This window comes from Oryctolagus cuniculus, chromosome 4 (assembly GCF_051225735.1).
Source record: "Oryctolagus cuniculus isolate XC-2025 breed Fujian yellow rabbit chromosome 4, ASM5122573v1, whole genome shotgun sequence".
Lineage (NCBI taxonomy): Eukaryota > Metazoa > Chordata > Mammalia > Lagomorpha > Leporidae > Oryctolagus > Oryctolagus cuniculus.
Window position 1 is genome coordinate 76,124,305 of NC_142870.1, and position 23,919 is coordinate 76,148,223.

At 40.7% G+C, this 23,919-nt stretch overlaps 1 protein-coding gene across 4 annotated transcripts in view; it reads left to right on the top strand.

Moving 5' to 3' along the window:
• Positions 1-23,919, top strand: part of CFAP91 (cilia and flagella associated protein 91) — a 61,750-nt gene that overhangs the window by 18,320 nt on the left and 19,511 nt on the right. For all 4 annotated transcript variants that reach the window (XM_070072179.2, XM_070072182.2, XM_070072180.2 and 1 more), the window contains exons 7-13: positions 1,120-1,297; positions 5,548-5,705; positions 7,276-7,458; positions 10,269-10,411; positions 17,965-18,081; positions 19,468-19,539; positions 20,838-20,984. In XM_070072179.2, the coding sequence (XP_069928280.2) occupies positions 1,120-1,297; positions 5,548-5,705; positions 7,276-7,458; positions 10,269-10,411; positions 17,965-18,081; positions 19,468-19,539; positions 20,838-20,984 (998 nt within the window). The remainder of the gene's footprint in view (positions 1-1,119; positions 1,298-5,547; positions 5,706-7,275; positions 7,459-10,268; positions 10,412-17,964; positions 18,082-19,467; positions 19,540-20,837; positions 20,985-23,919) is intronic.

The following is a 23,919-nucleotide window of genomic DNA, read 5'->3' on the forward strand; positions in this document are numbered from 1 at the left end:
TGCCGGCCATAGCATGCCGGCCGCGGTGGCCATTGGAGGGTGAGCCAACGGCAAAGGAAGACCTTTCTGTCTGTCTCTCTCTCACTGTCCACTCTGCCTGTCAAAAAAAAAAAAAAAAGTTTTTAAAAATGAATTGATGGTGTACCCACCAAATATGTTGTGATTTCCTCTGAGAAGGTGATCAGAATAAGGAGATGGAATACAGAAGACTTCAGCTTCTTCTATAATGTCCTAATTTAAAAAACAGGACATGTGAATTCATGTATTTCTTTGCTAAAAGTGTGAACATTACCCAAGATTTGAAACAAAGCGAAAATATTAGTAGTTTATTGTATGTGGTACAAATATGACATTTATATCTCTGTACTTTTCTGTTCAATTTTTTTAAATGAAAATAAAACAAAGATCAGTTTACTGGGATTAAGTGATCAACAGGAAACTTGTTCTAGCCCCCACTTCCTTTTTCCACTTTTCACCCCAGGAAGCTGATGCAGTAAACCAAGGCTACCTCATCTGAGTGTGACTGGGTCCCCTGATCTTGCTTTAGGGAGGCATAGCTAGGATCGGGTCTTACTCAGTGTCTCCGAGATGGTCAGGAGACACATCCAATGGCCCTACCCGTCTGCCTGACCTGGAGGTCTTTGTGTCTTAGAACTCTTGTGGTTGGAGTTGAAGGATAGCCTAAATTGTACATTCATTTTGGAGGTCAAAACACAAAACTAATTCTCAGTTAATAATTAACTTCTTCATTAGCTGTTATTTTAAAAGTATGTTTTTCCACTTTGTCCAACAGGTTCCCTATCTTTCACATGTTGCTATTTGTGTTTCAAAATGCAGATTTTTCTAGTATGGAGCACTCCAAGGTGTGACTTTGCAGTGGTTACTTAAATCCTTTCCATCATATGTGCAACTAACACGTGTCATGGCTCAGTCACTCAGAAGAGGCCATGCAGGACCTAGATGACACGGCTGAGAGGCACATCTGGAGGGTGTCTCCCAGTATCATTGTATTCTGTCATAACTTTTGCATTTAGAGAAGAACTGAAGGGGAGTAGATTATGGCCCGGTAGGTGTACGGGGTTGCCCAGTGCTTCTAAGGTGTGCTGCTTCATCGTCCAGGTCGAGGTCTGCCAGCCGGCCAAGCTGAGGTGGAGATGATAGAACGAGCCCGCGAGAAGCGAGCGTGGGAGGCCACTCTCCCGCCTCTGAGTGACACCTCCCAGTTTGAGAAGAGAAGGAAGATGATGAACGCAATGGAGAGGAAGGAATGGGCCTTCCGAGAGCAGGAGATTGAAAAGTAGGTTCTCTCTCACCCAGAAAACTATCCCTGCACTGGTGGAAGGAATGCCACCACTTTTTATTTGTACAATGCATACAACTCAAAAGCAATCTTTGGCCTTTAGAGAAAAATTGGATTTCCAGTTCTTTCAAGAGTAATCACACATTCCCAATGTGGTATAGGACCTCTCTATAGTTTTCTCTTTAATAACTTCAAAATGTAGACTGGTCTTTGTGTGTGAAGTGCCACACAGAATCCACGTTTGAACGATTCCTTGAGGGCTTCTCTTCACTGCCTGCATAGACTGTCACATTGATTCCTGCAAAGCACCTTCCAAACTGATGCCTTCTATTCATTCCCACTGCCACTGCCCTAGGCCCTGGCCGCCCTTATCCTCCGCCAAATAGGCTCCTGCAGGGTGAGTTTTCACTCATTTAGCAGGTGTACTGTGGAAATGAGGTTGCTGCTGCTATGTAGAAATGATGAGAACCAAGAAATTACATCTTCCCAATAAGAAAGAGAGGAAGGGTACTTGTTCAGCTTGTCCTTTATCCTAGACTGTGTCCAGGTACTTTATTGCTTGTAGCAAGGCTACCAAGGCCTCTCATACACAGGGAAGTTAAGGATCCAATTTGGTGCTAAATTCAGAATGTATTCATTTTTTTAAATAATACTTTCCACCAATTAAGCCTGAATCCATTCTATATGATGGTTTAGGAAAGCTTCCAATTGACTTAGAAAATGTTGGGGGCAAAGCAGATGTCAAATGTCAGTTCTGTTTTCAGACATTCACACTTTTTGCTCTACTCATCTTGTCAGAAGACATCAGATATTTAAAATGTACCTGGTCAGAGGGTGTGTATACTTTGTACAATTGAGCATAAATGTAATAAACATATATTGAGTGCCCGCTTTGTGCTAGGCTCTGCCTGTCGCTGAGGAAACAGGGAGAGTAGGGAAGTGCTGCGTCCTGCCAGAGCTCCGTATGGTCCACTGGACCACAACGAAGGCAAGGAGGGCAGGACAGTTGGCAGGGGATGAGGCAAAACACCTTCAGACCAGCGCCCCCCCAGACGGTCTGTCAGGTGGGCTGCTCTGTTCACAAAGAGAGAGGGGAACATGGTGAGAGAACAGTGAGTTCTGGCTGAGGTGAGTGATTTGGCTTCTGAGCTGAGATTTGAAAGTTGAGGAAGAAGCCAGAGGTAGACAGTGATATCAGTGATGAGGAGGAGGACACTTTCAGATACTTGCGAGTGCTTTCTACATGCCAGACGATGTTCTAAGCCAGTAGTTCCCCAAGGTGGGCCACACACCAGCAGGGTCAGCATTATCTGGGAACTTGTTAGAAATGCCGGCACTGCGGCTCACTAGGCTAATCCTCCACCTTGCGGTGCCGGCACACCAGGTTCTAGTCCTGGTCGGGGCGCCGGATTCTGTCCCGGTTGCCCCTCTTCCAGGCCAGCTCTCTGCTGTGGCCCAGAAGTGCAGTGGAGGATGGCCAAGTGCTTGGGCCCTGCACCCCATGGGAGACCAGGATAAGTACCTGGCTCCTGCCATCGGATCAGCGCAGTGTGTCGGCCATAGCGTGCCGGCCGCGGCGGCCATTGGAGGGTGAACCAACGGCAAAGGAAGACCTTTCTCTCTCTGTCTCTCTCTCACTATCCACTCTGCCTGTCCAAAAAAAAAAAAAAAAAAGAGAAAAAAGAAAAAAAAAAAAGAAATGCAAATTCTCAGGCCTCATCCCAGACCTACTGAACAGGTTAAGGTCCAGCAATCTACCAACCTCTCCAGATTATTCTGACACATGCTTAAATTTGAGAACTATTGTTCTAGCATTTTATATACATAAACTCAGTTAATGCTTACAACAACTGTATAAAGTGAACACTATGATCTCCAATTTACAGTAAGAAATTGAGGTCAGTGGTGAAGTTGAGAACTGTCCCTAGTGCAGTCACGTGTTGCATAGCCAATGGGAAATGGCCTTTTTTAAGGCGATTATGTTGTGTGAGTGTCACAGAGCGCACCTATACAAACCTGGATGGAGGTTACTCAGTGTGGCCTCTCGATGCTGTCAAGAGATGAGGTCCACACGAGGTGCATAAAACTGATGCTGGTAGAACACAACGGATTGTTTTATAGTAATTTTTAAAGTAGGAGTACACTCTAAAATATGATGAAAGTATAGTATAGTAAGCACATCAGCCAGCAACCAGTGAATAGTCATTTATTATTGTGATCAAGTACTATGTACTGTACATAATTTTTATAAGGAATCTTCAAAAAGTTCATGAAAATGTATGTTATGAAGCATTCTGTATAGGCTAGCGCCACAGCTCAATAGGCTAATCCTCCACCTTGCAGCGCCGGCACACCGGGTTCTAGTCCTGGTTGGGGCACTGGATTCTGTCCTGGTTGCCCCTCTTCCAGGCCAGCTCTCTGCTGTGTCCCAGGAGTGCAGTGGAGGATGGCCCAAGTGCTTGGGCCCTGCACCCCATGGGAGACCAGGATAAGTACCTGGCTCCTGGCTCCTGCCTTCGGATAGGCGCAGTGTGCTGGCCGCAGTGCGCCGGCCGCGGCGGCCATTGGAGGGTGAACCAACGGCAAAGGAAGACCTTTCTCTCTGTCTCTCTCTCTCTCCCTGTAAAAAAACAAAACAAAACAAAACAAAACAAAAAAACCACATACACACATTATGTATGAGTTTTAGAAAATTTGCACCAAAATAAACTTATTTTTTAATTCTACTTTTCCCTGGACTTTTTTAAGTCCCCTCATATGTTCTGTGCTTCTGTATGAATGGCAGCCCAGTAGGTTTGTCTGTAGCAGCATCATCACAAACACATGACACATAGCACTACAGTGGTAAGACAGCTGTAATGTCGCCAGGCAATAGGAATTGTTCAGCCCCACTGTCATCTGATGAGACTACCAGTTGTTGACCAAAATGTGGTTATCGCACACGTGACTGTATTTCTATCTTGAGAGAGAAAGGTGACTACTGGCATAAGAGCACCTGCCTCTCTGTAATCACTTGTCGTTGTTCCCTCACCCTCCCACGGGTCTGCACTTTGAGCAGTTCTGCAGGTGTGCCTGGCTCGTTCTGCCTCCAGTCCTTTGACAGGAAAGTTCGGCTCCCTCCGCTGAGGACTTGCTGCTTTTCGATGTGGCAATCCCAGTCCTGTTTACCTGTAACACTCAGCCAGTTAACAGCTCCTCTCTCCTTTCCTCCTGCTCATCCTCTCTCCTCCCACTGGAAGCTCCTCCTTCCTTTAGGCTGCTGTGTTTCTTTCTGTGTGTAGCAGGTGGCTTAGGTGGCTATTCCACTGCAGCACTGCTTCCCAGGAGAGGCATTTCATCCTGTGTATCACGATGTCCTGCCTGGCTGATGGTGGGCACTGAGTAAATATTTGACAAATGACCAGGTGCATAAGTTAATGTGTGGGTTGAAGGTGTGTTCAGAGCTGTTTTAGGAAGGAAAACCTGGACAGCTGTGTGGTACAGACATTGGAAGGAGGAGAAGGTAGCAGCAAGGAATCCATGTTAGGAGAATGACAAAAACAGGAGGTGGTTGATGTGTGGGCGCAAGAATTGTTTCAGAGCAGGAATCGTTAGCCAAGGGAAAACAATTGTAAGCAGAAGGGGCAGATTTCTGGGAAAACAAAATGAATACATTTTTCGAAATTGCCATGGGAGATTCCAGTAAACAAAAATTCTGGTTCAGAAATATCTGTACTGGAGGGACAGATTTTGAAATCACCGGTACCTAATTGGATACACGTAAACCAGTGGCTCTAGTTAAACAAGTTGAAGGTAAGAGAAAGGAAAACATGGTTTATTGAGTACCTACACCGTGCAGGCCCTCACATTTTCACATTTGTTGTTAAGATGGTGTGCCATAACCTTTTCCTATCTACTCCCCTATTACTTAACCCTCTGGCAGCACTGGGCATCTTGGAACCATCCACAAAGCTCTCGTCATTCCCACGTCGAGAGCGCTTCTTTATCTCTCCTGCTGGCACCATCTTCATCTTCCAGAATTACGCCCTCACACATTCCTGTGACTTAGGGATGCACTTCTGAGATGTCCCCCTACACACACCCCAGTTCATTTTTCACACTCTGCCGTAGTCATGCTCACTCTGAAAATGCAGGAACCTGACCCTTGCAGAGCAGATCCTGTTTGAGGCAGCTGTTCCTTTGCTCCCTCGCAGAATAACCCGTTTGAGACACCGGATGCTTCTTTATGTTCTCTGATTCACTTGCAGATTGCAGGAGATTCGTCTGGAAGTCCTGAAAGAGCTGCTGAGGAAGCGTGAGGAGAATCAAAATGAACTGAACATGAAGCACTTGAATGCCAAGTGGTCTAAGCTGCAGGAAGAAAAAGAGGCCAAAGTGGCACAAATCCAGTGCAGACATTTATCGAGTAATGCAGAAAACGGGCAAGGGGGCTTGGCTTTGGCTCTCTGACCAAACCCAATTTCACTGTGATAAACTTCTCTTTTGGTCCTGGTGCATCAATGAATTTTTTCTCAAAGATAGGAAAGTGGAGGGGAATCCCTCAGGAAAATAGTCAGACAGTGGTGCTGTAACAGGTAGCCAAGTTTTTGACATTATCGGGGTGTGGTGCGTATATGTGTGTGCTGATTCCCCATGTTCATGGGTTGAGACTCTGGATAGACAGCCCTACTTTCTCAACCTTTTACTCATTATTGCCTCCTGTAGAGATGTTTTATAAGTCTCTTTTGTTCACCACCCCTCTCCAAGAAATTTTGATATCACAAAAATGTTGTATATATGTGTAGATATGTGTGTATCTTTATATACTTTATACATAAAGATAGATATATCCATATGTTATACATAAAAAGATGAAGTGTTCAACTTACTCTTTTTATTCAGTGCAAGATTAAAAATGAGTTGATTTGTTTTTGGTTTGTGCTGCTGCTGGAGTCTAGAATTGCAAGTAAAGCCATTAAAATCTGCTAAAAAATAAGTGAAAATTTATCTTAAAAAATTCTATCAACTACATTTGTGAATTAGTAACTTGCATAATATTTAATGGCAACATATAAAAATCACTCAAAACTGTTATTTTTCTGGCAAGAGTGAAACATTACAAAACAAATCATTACTTGAAAATTATTTTAATGATCTTAAATTTTAACTTTTTCTTAATGTGAGAAAATAATTTAACTAGCTGCTAGGTGTTCCTTTGTCACCATTTTTCCATTTCTGTACTTGATATAAATAGTGATGGATTTAACTAACTTTTGTAGATTAATCATACAGTATAAGCACTTCTACTTAATTCTCACACTCCAAGTCACACACAGAAGCACTGAGGGTCAAGCATGAACAGCATCCACAGGAGTGGCTCTCGAGGCCCCTGTGCTTGATTTCCCATCCTGTGCTGCCGTCTTGCTCCACTGAGAGTACGCCGCGTGGAGTGGTTCCAAGGGAGTGGGTCTGCGATGAGATAGAAAGGAAAGGGAATGGTAGAGGTAGTAGGCTTGACTCTTTAGATGAGTATACTCCTAATGAGTACAGTTGCTTTTCCCCTCTGACTTCCCAACAAACCATGAGAAACCTGCAGTCCTCTTTATCTTGTGGGGAAAAGTGATTCTCCTGACTCTCCACAGAACATGCATTTGCTAGTTACCTTGGGTTTCTGTCGTTCATTTAACAAACTATTATTGAATACTTCTTGCTTGCTCAGAGCTTATAATACAGTCCTAAAGGATTGTTGATGAGTTTCAGTTGAAGACACTGGCTGATTCAGCATCTGCCACTACTGCCCGTCTTGGGACAGACTGCGCCATGCAGATGGCAGAACTCTGTTTTTAGTGTTACATTCTGGCTGCTGTGAGTCATCATGAAATTAATTCAATTTAGTAGCTCCCCTGTGCATAAAACTAGAATTGGTTTACTATTCTGCATTCGGCTAATTTGGATAAATATTTTGGAGACAGTCATGGAAGTATGTTCTGTTTCAGCAATCAGGAAGCTTGTAGAAAAGAGAAAGAACGTAGAAGGGAAGTTGGAGAGAAGAAATATCATCAAGGATTATTCTGATTATGCATCACAGGTCTATGGACCTCTAGCTCGCCTTGGTCGTTTCCCGGACAACAACTCAGAGGACTTTGTAGTCAAAAACCACTATCTCAACACCTATGAAGGTAAGCAATTTATGTAGCTAGAATTCCAATAAAAGAGGGTTATCTTAAGGGCTGCTGTTGTGGCACAGTGGGTTAAGCTGCCACTTGGGACACCCACATCCTGTATCAGTGTGCCAGTTCAAGTCCCAGCTATTCTCCTTTTGATACAGCTTCCTGCTAATATTCCTGGAAAGGCAGTGCATGATGGGCCAAGTACTTGAGTCCCTGCTAGCCCATGTGAGACCTAGATGGAGTTCCAGGTTTCTGGCTTTGGCCTGACTCAGCCCTGATGTGGGCATTTTGGGAATGAGCCAGCAGATGGAAGATTCTCTCTCTCTCCCCCTGCCTCCCTTTTGTCTGTCACTCTACCTTTCAAATAACTAAATATTTTCAAAAAGAGGATTGTCATATATATGTATGTATATATTTAAACTATAGAAATTTAGATTAAAAGCTAAACTACAAAAATATATGCAAGAAACAAAAATGAACGTGTTTAATGTTATTATTAATGAGTTCATACAAACCAATAAAAACCACAAAGTCAAATAAATGGGTACACTAGAAAACAGTTTAGCAAAGAATAAATTCATCAGCCTGAAGACATTCAAAAATGTTTAATGTAATTAATAATCAAAGTTATTCAAAAGTGAAATGGAAGAGCCAGCATGGGGCCAGCACTGTGGTGCAGTGGGTTAAAGCCCTGACCTGAAGCGCCGGTATCCCATATGGGCGCCGGTTCGAGACTCAACTGCTCTTCTTCTGATCCAGTTCTCTGCTATGGCCTGGGAAAGCAGGAAATTAAATTGGCAAACACAAAAGCTGTCTGCACCTTAATGTTTATTGCAGCTCAATTCACAATAGCTAAGACCTGGAGTCAACCCAAATGCCCATCAACAGTAGACTGGATAAAGAAATTATGGGACATATACTCTATAGAATACTATACAGCAGTCAAAAACAGTGAAACCCGGTCATTTGCAACAAGATGGAGGAATCTGGAAAACATCATGCTGAGTGAATTAAGCCAGTCCCAAAGGGACAAATATCATATGTTCTCCCTGATCGGTGACAACTAACCAACCACAAAAAAGGAAACCTGTTGAAGTGAAATGGATACTATGAGAAACAGTGATTTGATCAGTCCTTGTCCTGACTGTTGATGTACAATTTAATACTTTATCCCAGTATTTTTTTTGTTCTAGTTAATACTATTGGTTGAACTCTGTAATCAACACACATTTATTCTTAGGTGTTTAAATTTAACTGAAAAGTGATCCCTGTTAAATATAGGAGTGGGAATAAGAGAGGGAGATGTACAATTTGGGACATGCTCAATCGGACTTGCCCCAAATGGTGGAGTTAGAAACATGCAAGGGGATTCCAATACAATTCCATCAAGGTGGCATGTACCAATGCCATCTCACTAGTCCAAGTGATCAATTTCAATTCACAATTGATCACACTGATAGGTCTAAGAGTCAAAGGGATCACACAAACAAGACTAGTGTCTGCTGATACTAACTGATAGAATAAAAAAGGGAGAGAACAATCCAACATCGGAAGTGGGATACACAGCAGATTCATAGAATGGCGGATGTCCTAAAGAGCACTCTGGCCTCAGAATCAGCCTTTAAGGCACTTGGATCTGGCTGAAGAGCCCATGAGAGTATTTTAGGCATGGAAAGCTAAGACACTCTGGCAAAAAAAAAAAAAAAAAAAAAAAAAAACCTAAATGAAAGGTCTCTGTGAGTGAGATCCAGTAGAAAGAACGGGCCATCTAAGAAGGAGGTACCTTTCTCTGAAAGGAGGAGATAACTTCCACTTTGACTATGACCTTGTCTAAATAAGATCGAAGTCAGCGAACTTAAGAGGCTTCCTAGCTTGGCAACTCATGACTAGAGCCTAGGGAGATTTCTGACACCATAAACAAGAGTGTCGAATTGTTAAGTCAACAACAGGAGTCACTGTGTACTCACTCTTTATGTGGGATCTCTGTCCTTAATGTATTGTCCAATGTGAATTAATGCTATAACTAGTACTCAAACAGTATTTTACACTTTATGTTCTGTGGGTGCAAACTGATGAAAACTTTACTTATTATATACTAAATCAATCTTCTGTATATAAAGATAATTGAAAATGAATCGATGTGAATGGAATGGGAGAGGGAGCAGGAGATGGGAGGGGTATGGGTGGGAGGGAAGTTATGGGGGGGAAAAAGCCATTGTAATCCATAAACTGTACTTTGGAAAATTATATTTACTAAATAAAAGTTTAAAAAAAAGAAAAGTGAAATAGAAAAAACTTCTATACCAAATTTATGAAAGCAGATAAGGAATATATAATAAAATCAACATTTTACAAAAAAAGACAGAAGGGTAGGGGTCAAGGGGATGGATAATGCTTGAAGAGGCTATCCCTTTGATGAAGTCCAAGAGTCTTATTTAAATTTCAGTTCACATGTGAAACATCACATGGCCAAGATCATGAACTGATGGTCACATTGTTGAACTTGTAGCCCTGACTGGCCATCTCCAGAACAGAATGATAAATTGGTGAACATCCACTCTAGAATAGTGATACTGTATATCATAAGGTAATTAATTTTCTGTTTAATATTATGGAAATTATTACTTTCTGTAGGCTAGTATTTTTTTATCTTATAATTATTTCTTATTTTCCAGTCTGAGTCAGAACATAATTATACAGAAATGTGCTTTACATTCCAATGAAACCACTTGGCAAAAAGTTACTGAAATTAACAATGTACTCTTGAAAAAGCTGAATTTAAGTGCCAGATACTAAAAACACGTACTTCCTCACCACAGGATTAGTTGAACTTGAGTCATCTCTCCCAGATTTTGTGACACAACCAAGAATCAGAACTCCAAAGCCAAAAGTCATCACCACCAAGGCTGGTATTCTGAAGAGAGCAGCAAGGTTTGACAATGAGTTGGCAGAAGTCCATAAGGTATAGTGATCGTCTGGAAGACAAGATGCTTCTAGTGTGACTTTGGCAGAGGGACGCTGCCCACAAATGCAGCGCTTTGTCTTGGGCAACAGTGTACAGCAGGTCTGTCATGCAACCTCTGTTCTCTCTCTTCTCCACACTTCTCTCTCCTGGAGGGGCCTGTGCTGTGCAGAACCAGTGAGGGTTGCCCCCTCGTTTCAGACTGTAGAAAAAGTGACACCACCATTCGAAGAGGTCGTGTCACTTTTGCAAAATGTTTCTGATTTTGGATCTATGTAGTAAAGTTTGACATTACCCCAAGGTAGAACAAATTTCTAGATTTAGGAATTTCTGTCGGTGTTCATAGTTGTCACAGGTCCATTTTCTTCCTTTTGTATTTGGTATCAGGGCATCATGAAGAAAAGGAGCCCTGTTCAACTCCTTTCTCATTTGGTTTAAAACTCAGCTAAATGAGAAAGGTTGATGACCTTGATGCTTGAGCATGCATCAGAATCACATGTAGGACTTGATAGCACACAGTGTGCTGGGCCCACACCCGAAGTTTCTGGATGTATACACACGCACGCACACACATACAGACATACACACACACACATATATATACATAAATACATTTCTTTCAATTACATTAATTTACATTCTTTTTTCTTTCTTTGAGTTAATTTTTAGTTCTTTTCCTAACTTAAATTGGACATACAACTCATAAATTTCATGTACTCATCAGTTTTACTTTTGTGTTTTGAATTAAATATTCCCCTCAAAGCACTGTTTTTGGGTACATTCCATTAGTTTGGGTATGTAATGATTGTCATTATTCTTAATTTCTACTATCTAGAAAAACCATTGTGATTTTATACTTGTTCATTATTTAACAGTGTGTTTGTAAGTTTCCAAATATGCAGGAATTTTAGCTCACTTTCTAGTTAATTACTAACTCAATTACAGTGATCAGAGATCATAGTCTATGTAGTATGTATTCTTGGAAATTTAGTGAGACTTGCTTTGTGGACTAGTATATGACTATACATATCAATAATCAAAGTCCACCTTCAAATAATACTGTATTTCTTCTTGTGTAGGGCAGGTGACTTAGAGGAAATAATTCCAGTTCCTCCCCCCATCCCTGTGACTCGGCTGTCATTCATTCATTTTACTAATCCATATGCTGTAATTACTCAGTGCACCTTTATTTTTATTTCTTTAGCAGTTACCTTTTATATCAATTAAAACTAAGGAAAATAAAAGATTTCAATTTGCTTTCATCTATTTCTTCTCTGCCATTTTTACTTTCTTTATATAATTACTTTATATAGATCTAAGTTTCTTCTATCATTTCTCATCTGTCTGAAGAACTTTATCATTTCTTGCAGGGATTATCTGTTAGAAATGAGCTGATTTCAGGTTTTATTTGTCTCAAGAACTCATTTCTCCTTTATGAGTTTTTTTGCTTGTTTTTTAGAGGGTAGGAATAAATTCACACACAATAAAATCCACCTTTTAAGTATAGAATTCAGGATTTTGGAGCCGGTGTTGGGGCATAGCAGGTTAAGTCTCTGCCTGTGATGCCCTCATAGAGGAGTCAGTTCATGTCTTGGCTGCTACAATTCGATCCAGCTCCCTGCTGATGCGCCTGGGAAAGTAGACAAAGTTGGCTTGGACCCCTGCACCCACATGGAAGACCCTGAAGAAGCTCCAGGCTGCTAGCTTTGGCCTAGCCCGGTCCTGGCCGTTGTGGCCATTTGGGGAGTAAAACAGCAGATGGAATCTCTTTCTCTCTCTCTCTCTCTCTCATTCTCTCATTCTCTCTAACTCTACCTTTCAGATAAATAAAAAGTAAATATAAAGAAAATTTTTAAAAAGAATTTGATGATTTTAGCATATTATGAGATTGTACAACTGTCACTCACTGTGTAATTCCAAAACATTTTCATCATCTCAAAAATGGACTCCATACTCATGAGTTCTAACTCTCAATTCCCCTTCGCCTCAGCCCAAGAAGCCACTCTTCTTTCTGTTTTTGAATTTGCTTATTCTGGACACTTCACATAAGAGGAATCCTGCATTATGTGAGCTTTTGTGTCCGACCTCTTTCATTTAGTGTAGTATTTTTATCATTCATCCTTGTCCTAGCATATCCCAGTATTTCCTCTTTTTCATGCCTGCACACTACTCATTGTATGGATTTGCCACATTTTTTTATCTGCTCATCAATTGTGGGACAGTTCAGTCATTTGTGTTGTTGACTAATATTATACATAATGCTGCAGTGCACATCTATGTACAAGCTTTTGGGTGGATATGTGTTTTCAGTTCTTGTTCATATATCTAAGCAGAATAGCTGGATCATATGGAAACTTTGTGTTTACATTTTGAGTAACTGCCAGACTATTTCCAAAGTGGCTGAACTATTTTACATTCCCTAATAGCAATGCATGAGGGTTCTGATTTCCCCACATCCTTGCCATCACTTGTATTTTTCTGTCTTTTTTGTTGTAAAACCCTACTGCATTTGAGGGGATATCTCAGCATGGTTTTGATTTGTATCTAATGATTAATAGTGTTGAACATCTTTTCATGTAACTACTGGTCATTTGTTTATCTTTTTAGAAGAAATGTCTACTCATGTATCCCTTGAAACATAAGTTTTTGTTTTGGCTTTTTCATTTTTAAAGAATAATATTACTGGGCATAAAATTCTAGGTTGTTGTGTATTTGCTTCCAACACTGTGAAGGTTTCCCACCACTCTCTTCTTGTTTGCATGGTTTCTGACTAGAAATCCAGTAGAATTCTTATCTTTGTTCCTTGTAGATGAGGCGTTTCTACCTACTCTGGCTTCTTTCAAATTTTCTTTTTTTTTTTTTTCAATTTGAATATTATACGCCTGTATTTTAAATTTTGTGTAAGGTGTTTATCTTGACTGGTATTCTCTAAGCTTTCTTCTTCTTCAATTAATTTTGGAAAGTGTCAACCATTAGTACCTCAAATATTTCTCCTGTTCTAATCTCTTTTTCTTTCTTCTCTATCTGATATTACAGTTTATACACACACACACACACACACACACACACCACGTATGTATGTATGTATGTATGTATGTATTTGGAAGCCAGAGTGAGAGAGAAAGAGGGAGAGTTCCACCCACTGGTTTATGCCCTATATGCCTGCAACTGCCAGGATTGGTTTAGGCTGAAGCCAGGAATTCCATGTGGGTTTCCCACGTGAATGGCAGAGACCCAAGTACTTTGGCCACTATCTGCTGCCTCCCAGGCACATGTGCAGGAAGCTGGATTGGAAGGCAAGGGGGACTCCACCTCAGGCACACCAGTGTGGGGTGTAGGGGTCCCGAGTGGAAGCTTAACCTGCTGCAGCAAGCCTGCCCATGTATGACAGCTTTTGGTGCTATTTCACAATTCTTAGTTTTGTTTCTGATTTTTATCCCTCCATTTTTTTTTGTCTTTGTATTTCAGTTTGGGAAGGTTGTTTTTCGTTTTGTTTTGCTTTACAATTTTATTTGATAGGCTGGGGGTGGGGTGAGAACACTCCCATTCCTCAGATACCTGCAGGGGTTGGGGCTGGGCTGGGACTACATGTGGGTGGCAGGAATCTAGCCATCTGAGGCATCACTGCTACTTCCTGGAGTCTGCGTTAGCAGAAGCTGCGATCGGGATCCAGGAATTGAACCCAGACACTCTGATGTGAACTGTGGGTGTCCCAAACAAATCTTAACTGCTAGGCCAAAAAGCTCATCCTGTTTTCTTGACCTATCTTCAAACTCCCTGATTCTTTCCTTTGCTGTGTCCAAGTTTATTGATTAGTCCAGTGGTGACATTCTTTACTTCTGTACTGTGCTTTGATTTCTAGCCTTTTCTTTTGATTCTTTTTAAGTGTCCATCTGTGTTTACATAACTCATATGTTCTTGCACATTGTCTACCTTTTCCATTAGTTTCCTTAATCAAGTAATCATGGTTACTTCAAATTCCTGTCTGATAATTCCAAAATCTATTCTGGCTGACTCTAGTTTTTTTTTTTTTCCTCTTTAGATTTAGATTTTTTTTTTTAATTTTGGGCATGGCTTTTAATATTTTGTTGATAGTTTAACATCTGACCTAGATAATGGGGACTGAGATAAACAGGCTGTAGGCTGTAGTGTAGATTTTATACAGAAGTGACTAGGGGCTGGACTGTTTTAATTTATTTTTTATTTTTGTTATTATTTTATTTATTTGAAAGAGTTAGAGAGGTAGAACCAGAGAAAGAGGCCTTCCATCTGCTGGTTCACTCCCCAAATGACTGCAATGGCCAGGGCTGAGCTGATCCAAAGCCAGGGGCCAGAAGCTTCTTCTGGGTCTCCCATGTGCATGCAGGGGTCCAAGGACTTGGGCCATCTACTGCTCTCCCAGGCCATAGCAGAGAGCTGGATCTGAAGTGCAGCAGCTGGGACTCAAATTGGCACCCATATGGGATGCTAGTGCTGTAGGCCAGGGCTTTAACCTGCTGTGCCACAGCGCCAGCCCCTGGCTTGTTTTTAATGTTTGTTGGACTTTTAGATATCAAAGGCTGCACATTACTTAACTATCCTTGTTTTTATCTCCTCTCTTGGATTTGGGATGAGATGCCATTTTATGGAATCTGTTGCACTGAGATAGTTAAGAGAGTCACTAAATATCAGGCTTATGGCCAGGCAATGACTCTTAGCCTTAAGGTTGCAGTATTTTGTGAATCCAGAATCAAAGAAATGCAAAGGTACAGGTGGTAGAAAGTTATTGTTTTAAAATACCTTATGAGCTATGTCATAGTAATAACAGAGAACTGTCCAGAAAAGCGTGAAAGATTTGCCACAGTGCAATATTTTCGGGCCATTCTTGGTAGAAATGTAGGCTGGAATATATTTTTGCTGTTGTTTCAAATTGCTTGTATTGTAAAGTATACTTAACAAGTCTACCAATGAGTCCTTTCTTTTGTTTATGAAATCCACTGATTAAACACAGTTTTTGTCTTTTGAGCATTTATTAAAATGTATTCTTTGATAAGAACACTTTCTTAATATTCTTGTATTCGCTCATACTCATTGGATCTCTCAATCTCTGTCTCTCTCTGTGCTTTACCTTCAAGGAAAATGTGAGGCTGAGATAGAAGAAAATCTGAGTATTCTGCTTATTTGATTATGATTTTTATTGGTCATCTTTTTTTTAAAGATTTTATTTATTGACTTGCGAGGTAGAGTTCCAGACAGTGAGAGGGAGAGACAGAGAGAAAGGTCTTCCATCCGCTGGTTCACCCCCCAAATGACCACAACCGCCAGCGCTGAGCTGATCCAAGCCAAGAGACAGGAGCTTATTCCAGATCTCCCACGCAGGTGCAGGGGCCCAAGGACTTGGGCCATCTTCTACTGCTTTCCCAGGCCATAGCAGAGAACTGGATCAGAAGAGGAGCAGCAGGACTCAAACCAGTCCCCATATAGGATGCAGGTACCACAGGCAGGATTAGCCTAGTGTGTCACAGTGCCAGCCCCTATTGGTCATCTTGACCAAACCATTTTCTTTTAACTATGAAAATCTAGTCATTTTTTCCTTCAAAATTTTAATTATTTATTTATAATTATTTTACTGACTAGAAAATAAAATCTACATAGTTCAAAATGGGTTATACAAGAGTATTAATGGAAATATTTCCCTTCTATCCATGTCTCCTAGTCATGGGGTTCTCTCTGGAGCCAACCAGTGTTTTTAGTTTTATGTCTTTTCTTCCAGAGATATTTTATATAATTTTATATAAACAAATATATTTTTATGCGTTTTAATATATGTGTGTAGGTGCCTGTGCAAATATGTACACATATATACTATGTTTGTGTGTATTATGAAAATACACAAGCAAATATGTATAAATACATATGACAATACTTCAAAAAGTCTATGGAAATGGAATTACAAGTTTATTTTGGTGCAGAAATATTTTGAAGTTTGTACATAATTTTTTTCATAAATTTTGAAGACTTTATTTTCATGAATTTCAAAAATTTTTCTAGTAAAATCTTTTAATTCTTTTTTTCATGAAGATTTTGAAGTGCCTTTCTTACAAGTATCTTGTTAAAACCTTTTTTAATATAAATGTTAGTGTAAACGTATACTGTTCTGCCTTCCCCTCTTTTGCTTACTATATCTTGGTGATCCATCTATTTCAATGTTACCAGAAGAAATTTATATCATTGAACAGATGTACCATAATGTATTTAACTTTCCTCCTTTTGGTAGACATTTATATCATTTGTAATTTTTGATATTGAGAACAATGCTACAATTAATATTTTTATTTGCATGTAATGTGGTGTGTGTGTGAACATAGCTAGGAGATAAATTCCTAGAGTTGGGATCGTTGGACCGCGGTAAATGCGCAGCTATAATTTGGATGGAAATTGCCAAGTTTTCTTCTCCTGTCCTCACCAAAAATCTTACAGATGATTGGTTCTGAAGTGTTTTCATGTGGTATTGTTTAGAGTTCTTGCCTCAGGAAATGCATGAGTTTAGAGGTGTTAATCACTTGTAGACTCCTGCTGCTCTCTGTTGACTCACTAGTTGTGGTTACCAAAGAGCTGTTTTGTACTTGCTGTAAGTTTTATTTTTTGAAAACCCAGAAACTGTATTATAACCAGAGTAATAGGTGACTGTGAATTTCACTCCTAATTTGCATACTTTACTAGATTCAAGCTTTGACTTAATGCTTATATTTTTTTAAAAAAATGTTCATCTATATTTTTATGGAAGATAAAATATTCTGATAAGAATTTATTCTTATATTCTGATAAGATTATTGTATTCTGATATTCTCATTATTCTGATAAGAAAGTAAATAAAATATGATTTCAAAATCATAAAGATAAGAATTGTTGGTGCTTTTAAATTAAAAATCCCTTCTTATGACTGAGAATAGAACCAATGAACAAAATATTATATATAATCTTGGAGAACTTTTGATGACCAAAAGTAAAGAAAAAACATGAAAAACACAAACACATTCTCTTTCACTAGGGGAGTAAGTTAATTTTCAAAAACTCTAGATGTACAAGCCTTCAGGGCCCTTTCTCCACTTTGAGACACATGGAATTTAATGTTCCTCAGCTCCCCCATAACAACATACCAAATGTTTGAATCTCTTACTGTGCAGGCAAATTTCCTATTGCCCATGTATTCAGCAAACTGTACCATGTAAAAAAGTAGGAATGGACTTAGAGTTGCTTGTAAACATGTAAGACAAAACTTTTTAAAACTAAAAAAAAAAAAAAAAAAAAAAAAGGTTAAATCTTCCTCCAAAAGTTTTGATTAAAATGGATACATCTAAAACATCTTCCACATTAATGAAGTGGTTAACATATCCTTAGAAATATCTTGGCATTGCTTGGGAGATACATGCACCCCAGTTTGGGCTTTCTCAAGCTGACCTAGCACAGCCGTAGAGAATATTACCTCTGATTGACTGTCAAATCTGTGGCCTCTATCTGACAGTGGAAGAAAATACAGAGGTAAGGAATGACAGTAGTTGTGATTATTTCAGGCACTGTTGGATAAGAAGAACAAAGTCCTTGAAGAAATGAAACCTCTGCGCTTCCTTCATAGAAAATCAATACCTCAAGCTCGGCTTCCCACACCAACCTTGGAAATGAGTTCCAATGTAAGTTTGAAACTTTCACATTTACATGCTGAACTCAGTATTGCCATCAATCATTCTTAGGATAGTTTGGGTTGAAAACAAAGCTAATGTTAACAGTATTAGCTTCCCAAGCTCTTACTTAAATATTGTCTTTATTCTTACATAGCAAACATCAAACACACAAAAATAAGGAAAATGAAATCTACATCCAATCTTTTTTGAGAATAACTCACCAAGGAAGTATCTTCCTATGAAAGATAGGCTTCAGAAGATTATCCTAATGTATCTCATAAAGCAAAGAAAGATTGAGTGATGATTGGTTACCGTAACTATCTTCCCACGAGGCGAGATGGCTGAAGACTGTTGAATCCAAGAGAAGTGACATGCCAGACATGGCATCAAGACGGGCTAGTTTCTGGGGCATAAATGGCTCAAAGGGGTCACCCAAACAAGGGCCATTTCTTACCACACTCAATTTGGGCAAGGTACAAGAGTTTGTTAGGATTTAAAAGACTGAGTCAGACTTAAGGTGCTGGAAATGCCACAATGCCAGCTGATTACTTTATGGAAAGAAATGTAACTTCCTGGTGGCTTGGGATGTTCTTCCTGGCTGGTCAGCACATTAGCTCCTAGTACAGAGCAATCCTGACAAGAAACCAGCCTATCAGGAGGGTAGTGTGTGTTTCACCAGCGTAGTGGGTAGGCTAGGGATTGGAAGTTGACAGGAGACCTCATGGCTGCCGGTTACCACATTTTACGGAATGCACCCACCGATGGCCAGCATATCTCCTCTTCTAGAGTGTGCAGGAGCCGTCTCTCACGTGTGTCAGTGCCCCTAACTAGGCTGTTGCCTTCTTTTACACTTGGCAGCTTAGATTTTCAGGTCCTGCTCTTGCTGCTTTGGATGTATAGTTATTTAAGGTGATTTTTGTAGATAACTAATCTTGACCATTATATTCTGATTTTACCAAATTCGTGTGAGCATTATGTCACTCTGACATAGACCAACTGTATTCTTTGTCTACTTGTGATCAAACATGAAAATATTTTTGTAAAAAAGGATGTTTTGTGTAGTATTTGTTGCTTCAAGAAAGATTTTGATAGGAGTATAGAAAAGTGAAAATGGTTTCTTTCTAGGGGTGGCATGGAAGTTCCATCATGTTTTGCTTTTCAGATGCTTTGGTAATAGATTACTGATAACAAAATGTAATAATGGAGTTTAATGATATAGTAAGTAACACTAAACCTACTATGTGTTCAACGAGAGAAGGGACCAGGTCTCATTTCTCTTTAAATTCTTCTGGCATCTAGCGAGCCCCTTTTGCTTGAAATAAGCCTTCAGAAACATATCCCATGCGTGGATTGCCACTGTTCTTAAACTGCTTGGTTCTCCCTCTGTTCTTTTAGGAAGAAGAAGAAATGGAAATGGCTGTGATCTACCTTCAGAAGTTAATCCGGGGTCGAGTCGTGCAGAACATGGTGTGTAGTTCCAACCTCTGGCCCTGTGTTTTCTCTTTTGAGAATAAATTTTTTCAAATGCACCTGTGTTCGGCTCCTTGGGGTACCTTCCCTTTTGCACCCCCTAATCCTAGTCAACTATATTTTTGAATTACCTATCCATTCCCTTCTGGTGTCGTTGTCTGCGGTGTTAGAGAGAGAGGAATGAGCTGCCTGCTACTGGCCACAGTTGCAACTGTAGTGGTGTGAAACTCATTTCTTCCTTGCAATCGCTAAACCCACAGATTTCTTCACCTTATTTTGACTATTAAAGCATCACAAACTAGGTGGATGTCATAGTTTTCCACAGTCATATGCAATTATTTGCATTATAAATGAATTGCTAAGTAATAACTACAGTTTTGAAACCTTATTATTTGCCTACTTTATACACTCTTTACTCTATACCTATGTCATCAGGTTTTTTTTTTTCTATCAGTGATCTCACTTTACAGGCAAGTGATCTGACCCCAAGAGAGATTTAGTTAACTATCAGCAAATCCAGCTCGTATCTTCCTGACTGTAAAGGCTTAGCTGGAGTATCTGTGCTGCCAGAGAAGTCATCTCACTTCAAAAATGGACTGATACAAAGCCCCTGTGAACTTTTTTCTTTCTTTTTTCTCTTTCACCCAACACCTATAACTTTTTTTGTAATACATTTTATTTAATCTACTATGTAAAGTATTTCAACATGTAGTCATTAGACATTTTTTGTTTTAATTTTTAATTAGTTTTTAACAGACTCGTGATTTATAGCTACAATTCTAAGAACAAGATACTCCTTTCCACCCTCCATCCCTGTCTATACCTGTTAAGAGACTCAGGTGCAATGAGTACGTCCAGGAAGCTGGGTGAACAGCTGGTGTCCAGCACTGTTCTTTATTCTCCCTTTCATAATTATGTTCAGACCTCACATTGTATTCTACAAACCAGGGACCAGTTTACTGGAAAAGAACACATAGCTATGAAAAAGGCCATCCCAGGTTTCTTAGGGAAGGAAATGGGGGGAGAGTTCTAGCTTCTTAGTATCATTCTCTAGCTGTAACTTTGCCTTTGATAAGCATTTCTGGAAACCAAGTAAACAGCTTACTGACAGCAAAGACACTTCTCTACCTGAGCCACTGAAGGCCCAGAACAGAGGGCTGAACTTTAGTGATACTCTCAAAAAGCAGGCCAGAACCCACTGCTCACAGGGGTCTCACATCCCTGCGTGTGAGTCCCAGGGCTTGGCACAGAGGGTTGGTAACTTGCAAGTCTGTCTGTGATTTGATTTGATACAGATGTTTGAAGGGAAAGAGAAGCGACTGGAGCTGATCCAGGAGTTGCGCACCAGCCATGCGCTGCAAGAAGATCATAAGCTGGTGAAAAAAGCCGAGAAGCAAGTGACCCTGGCTTTACAGCGACAGAGGAACTTGCACGAGAACAAGGTCCTTCCTTTTCTCTCTCGTTACCTGTTCCATTTCCTCCTTGGTTTTTTATTATTGCACAAGCAATGCTACAGTAACGATAAATGAAGTGATAAAGAAGAAACATCCCCATAATGCCTTCACCCCAACATCCTTTTTATTAACAAGAGTTGTTTATCTTATTTGAAAGGTAGAGTTATGGAGAGAAAGAGAGAGGGAGAGAGAGATCATCCATCTGCTGGATCACTTCCCAAATGGCTGCAATACCCAGGGCTGGGCCAGGCTGAAACCGGGAGCCTAGACCTCCATGCAGGTCTCCCACATGGATAGCAGGGGCCCAAACACTCTGCTGCTTTCCCAGGAGCATTAGTAGGGAGCTGGATCAGAAGTGGAGCAAACAGGACTCCAACTGCACTCATGTGGAAAGCTGGCATTGCAAGCAGTGGCTTAATCTGCCTGGCAACACCAGCCTTAACCTATCAGCATTCTTAAAGATGAATGGGGTCATACTTCCATGGAATTGAATAGGGTGTTATTTTCTTTACTTGGACGAACAAGCAAAACAAACACAAAAATTGTATTTGGTAAATTTATTTCAGTTAGTGAGAGCTTAGCAGAATGAATAAGTAATAACAGTAGCACCAACAAAGCTGATAAATTAGATATATTTTAAAATATCAGAGGCAGGTGTTTGGGCAGTGGTTAAATTGCCACTTGGCACACACACAGCCCATATTGGAAGGCCTGGTTTAAGTCAGGGCTCCTCCACTTCTGACCCAGCTTCCTGCCCACCTCCCTGCTAACGAACATCCTGGGAGGCAGCAGGTGTTGGCTTAAGCACTTGGGTTCCTGCCTCTGAAGGGGGAAACCCCTGATGGAGTTCCAGATTCCTGGCTTTGGCCTGGCCCAGCTCTGGCTGTTGCAGGCATTTGAGGAGTAAACCAGTGGATGGGCTCTGTGTCTCTGTGTCTCTCTATGACATTGACACTCTGATAGAAAAATCAGAATCCTTGGATGGTTCTGATGATGGACAAGTAAATGCGTCTGAGCCAGCCCAGGCTTCTCAGCTCAGGTGTGCCTGTTAGTGAACGTTCACATTGCCTCAGGCATGTCGGCTGAAATCCAAGGGTGGCAGTAAAGGAAGAGCTGCTGCTGCTGCTGCTGCTGCGCACAGAAGCCTCCAGCCCTGCTGAGCCTCCCTTCTCCTTCTCTGAGTTCTGTGGAAAACGGGCCCAGGAAATGTGCAGTTCCCAATTACGTAAGGTGTTATGTGACTGTAGCAGAGTCACTTTCCTCAATGTTCTCACTTGATTTCAAATTAGATTTTACTAGCTGAGCACGCCCAAGTTTCTTGCTGAGGGAGGAGGTTAGACATGAGCAGGTGGCCGCCTGAGGATTTTAAAGGTTGCATCTGCACCCCAGGTGGAGGCACCTCTGCTCCCTGGAAAGAAGGGGATGATCCATTTTGGTCCCTGGCCTGAATATTTATGAACGCAAGGAGCTGTGAGATAGGTAGATGACTGTCATTCCGCCCTTTCTTCCCATCTCTCCTTACTTGAGCTTTGTGGGTAGAAAGTATGTGTGGGCTGGGAGGTAGGTGAAGAGGAGGAGGAGGGTGTCACGGGGACAGCTGCACTTGACCGACCCTCTCACCCACTAGCCCAATGGCCTCTGAGGCCTATGGGCATTCCTTCCCTTCGGATACAGACCGGAAGTGGGGGGCGTGGGAGAGAGCAAAGCTGAAGTAGCATGTGACCACAGCAAGAGCCTTTCCCTTATATCTAAGGATAGCAGAGTATAGGAGGAAGTCACACAAAATAAAGAAAACTTTGTTTTTAATTTTTACATTTTATTTTGTGTGAAAAGGGGCAAATTTAGTGAATTATTTTCATCTTGTACATAAAGTTATCATTTTAAAGCTTTTTCACACCCATGCTGAAAATCTGCAATTTGGTAAAAATGAAAGGAACGTAAATTTCCCCAAAGGACTTTTTCACACCATTATTTACACACACTCTGTGAGAAAGTTACAAATATTTTCTCAGTGATCACAAGTTACCAGAAAATAAAAGATTAAATTTATACAGATATTGATTTAGATATCAAATACATACAGAAATGATGAAAAAACTTTATGCAATTGACTTTGACCTCTGTCTTCAAAAGATTTGCCCAGGGACATAAGCTTTTCTTTTATATAAATGACTGTGGCTGTATTTAAAATTCAAAAATCAAAGGAAGGAACCCAGTTAATCACAGTATTCTTTTTTTAAAAAATATTTATTTATTTATTTGAAAGTCGGAGTTACACAGAGAGAGGAGAGGCAGAGAGAGAGAGATCTTCCATCTGATGGTTTGCTCCCCAGATGGCTGCAACAGCTGGAGCTGCACCGATCGGAAGCCAGGAGCCAGGAGCTTCCCCTGGGTCTCCCATACAGTTGCAGGGTCCCAAGGAATTGAGCCATCTTCCATTGCTTTCCCAGGCCATAGCAGAGAGCTGGATCAGAAGTGGAGCAGCCAGGAGTCAAATTGGCACCCATGTGAGATGCTGGCACTGCAGGCAGCGGCTTTACCCACTATGCCGCAGTGCCAGCCAAATCACAGTATTCTTAAAATCCTTTCTCAATATTAAAGGATCACCACCAAATATATAGCCCCATAACACAAATATTGCTGGGAGAGGGTATTCATGTCATACAAGGTTAGTAATACTGAAAACAAACTCTGAAAACCTGGCTTAGTGTCTATAGAACAAGAAGTTGATAACAGCTTTAGCTTTCCTTTTACACAGCAAGGAAAAGGTTAAAGGATTGAAACTACCAAAAGTCTCCAAATAATCCTAACAAAAAACATGAACAGGAACAGAAAATGAAAGGATGCCCTGGTCAGCAACCATAAGAGAGAACGGGGAGTGGGTCGTACGGCTGGAGCTGTGGCTAAGACATAAATCTCTGCA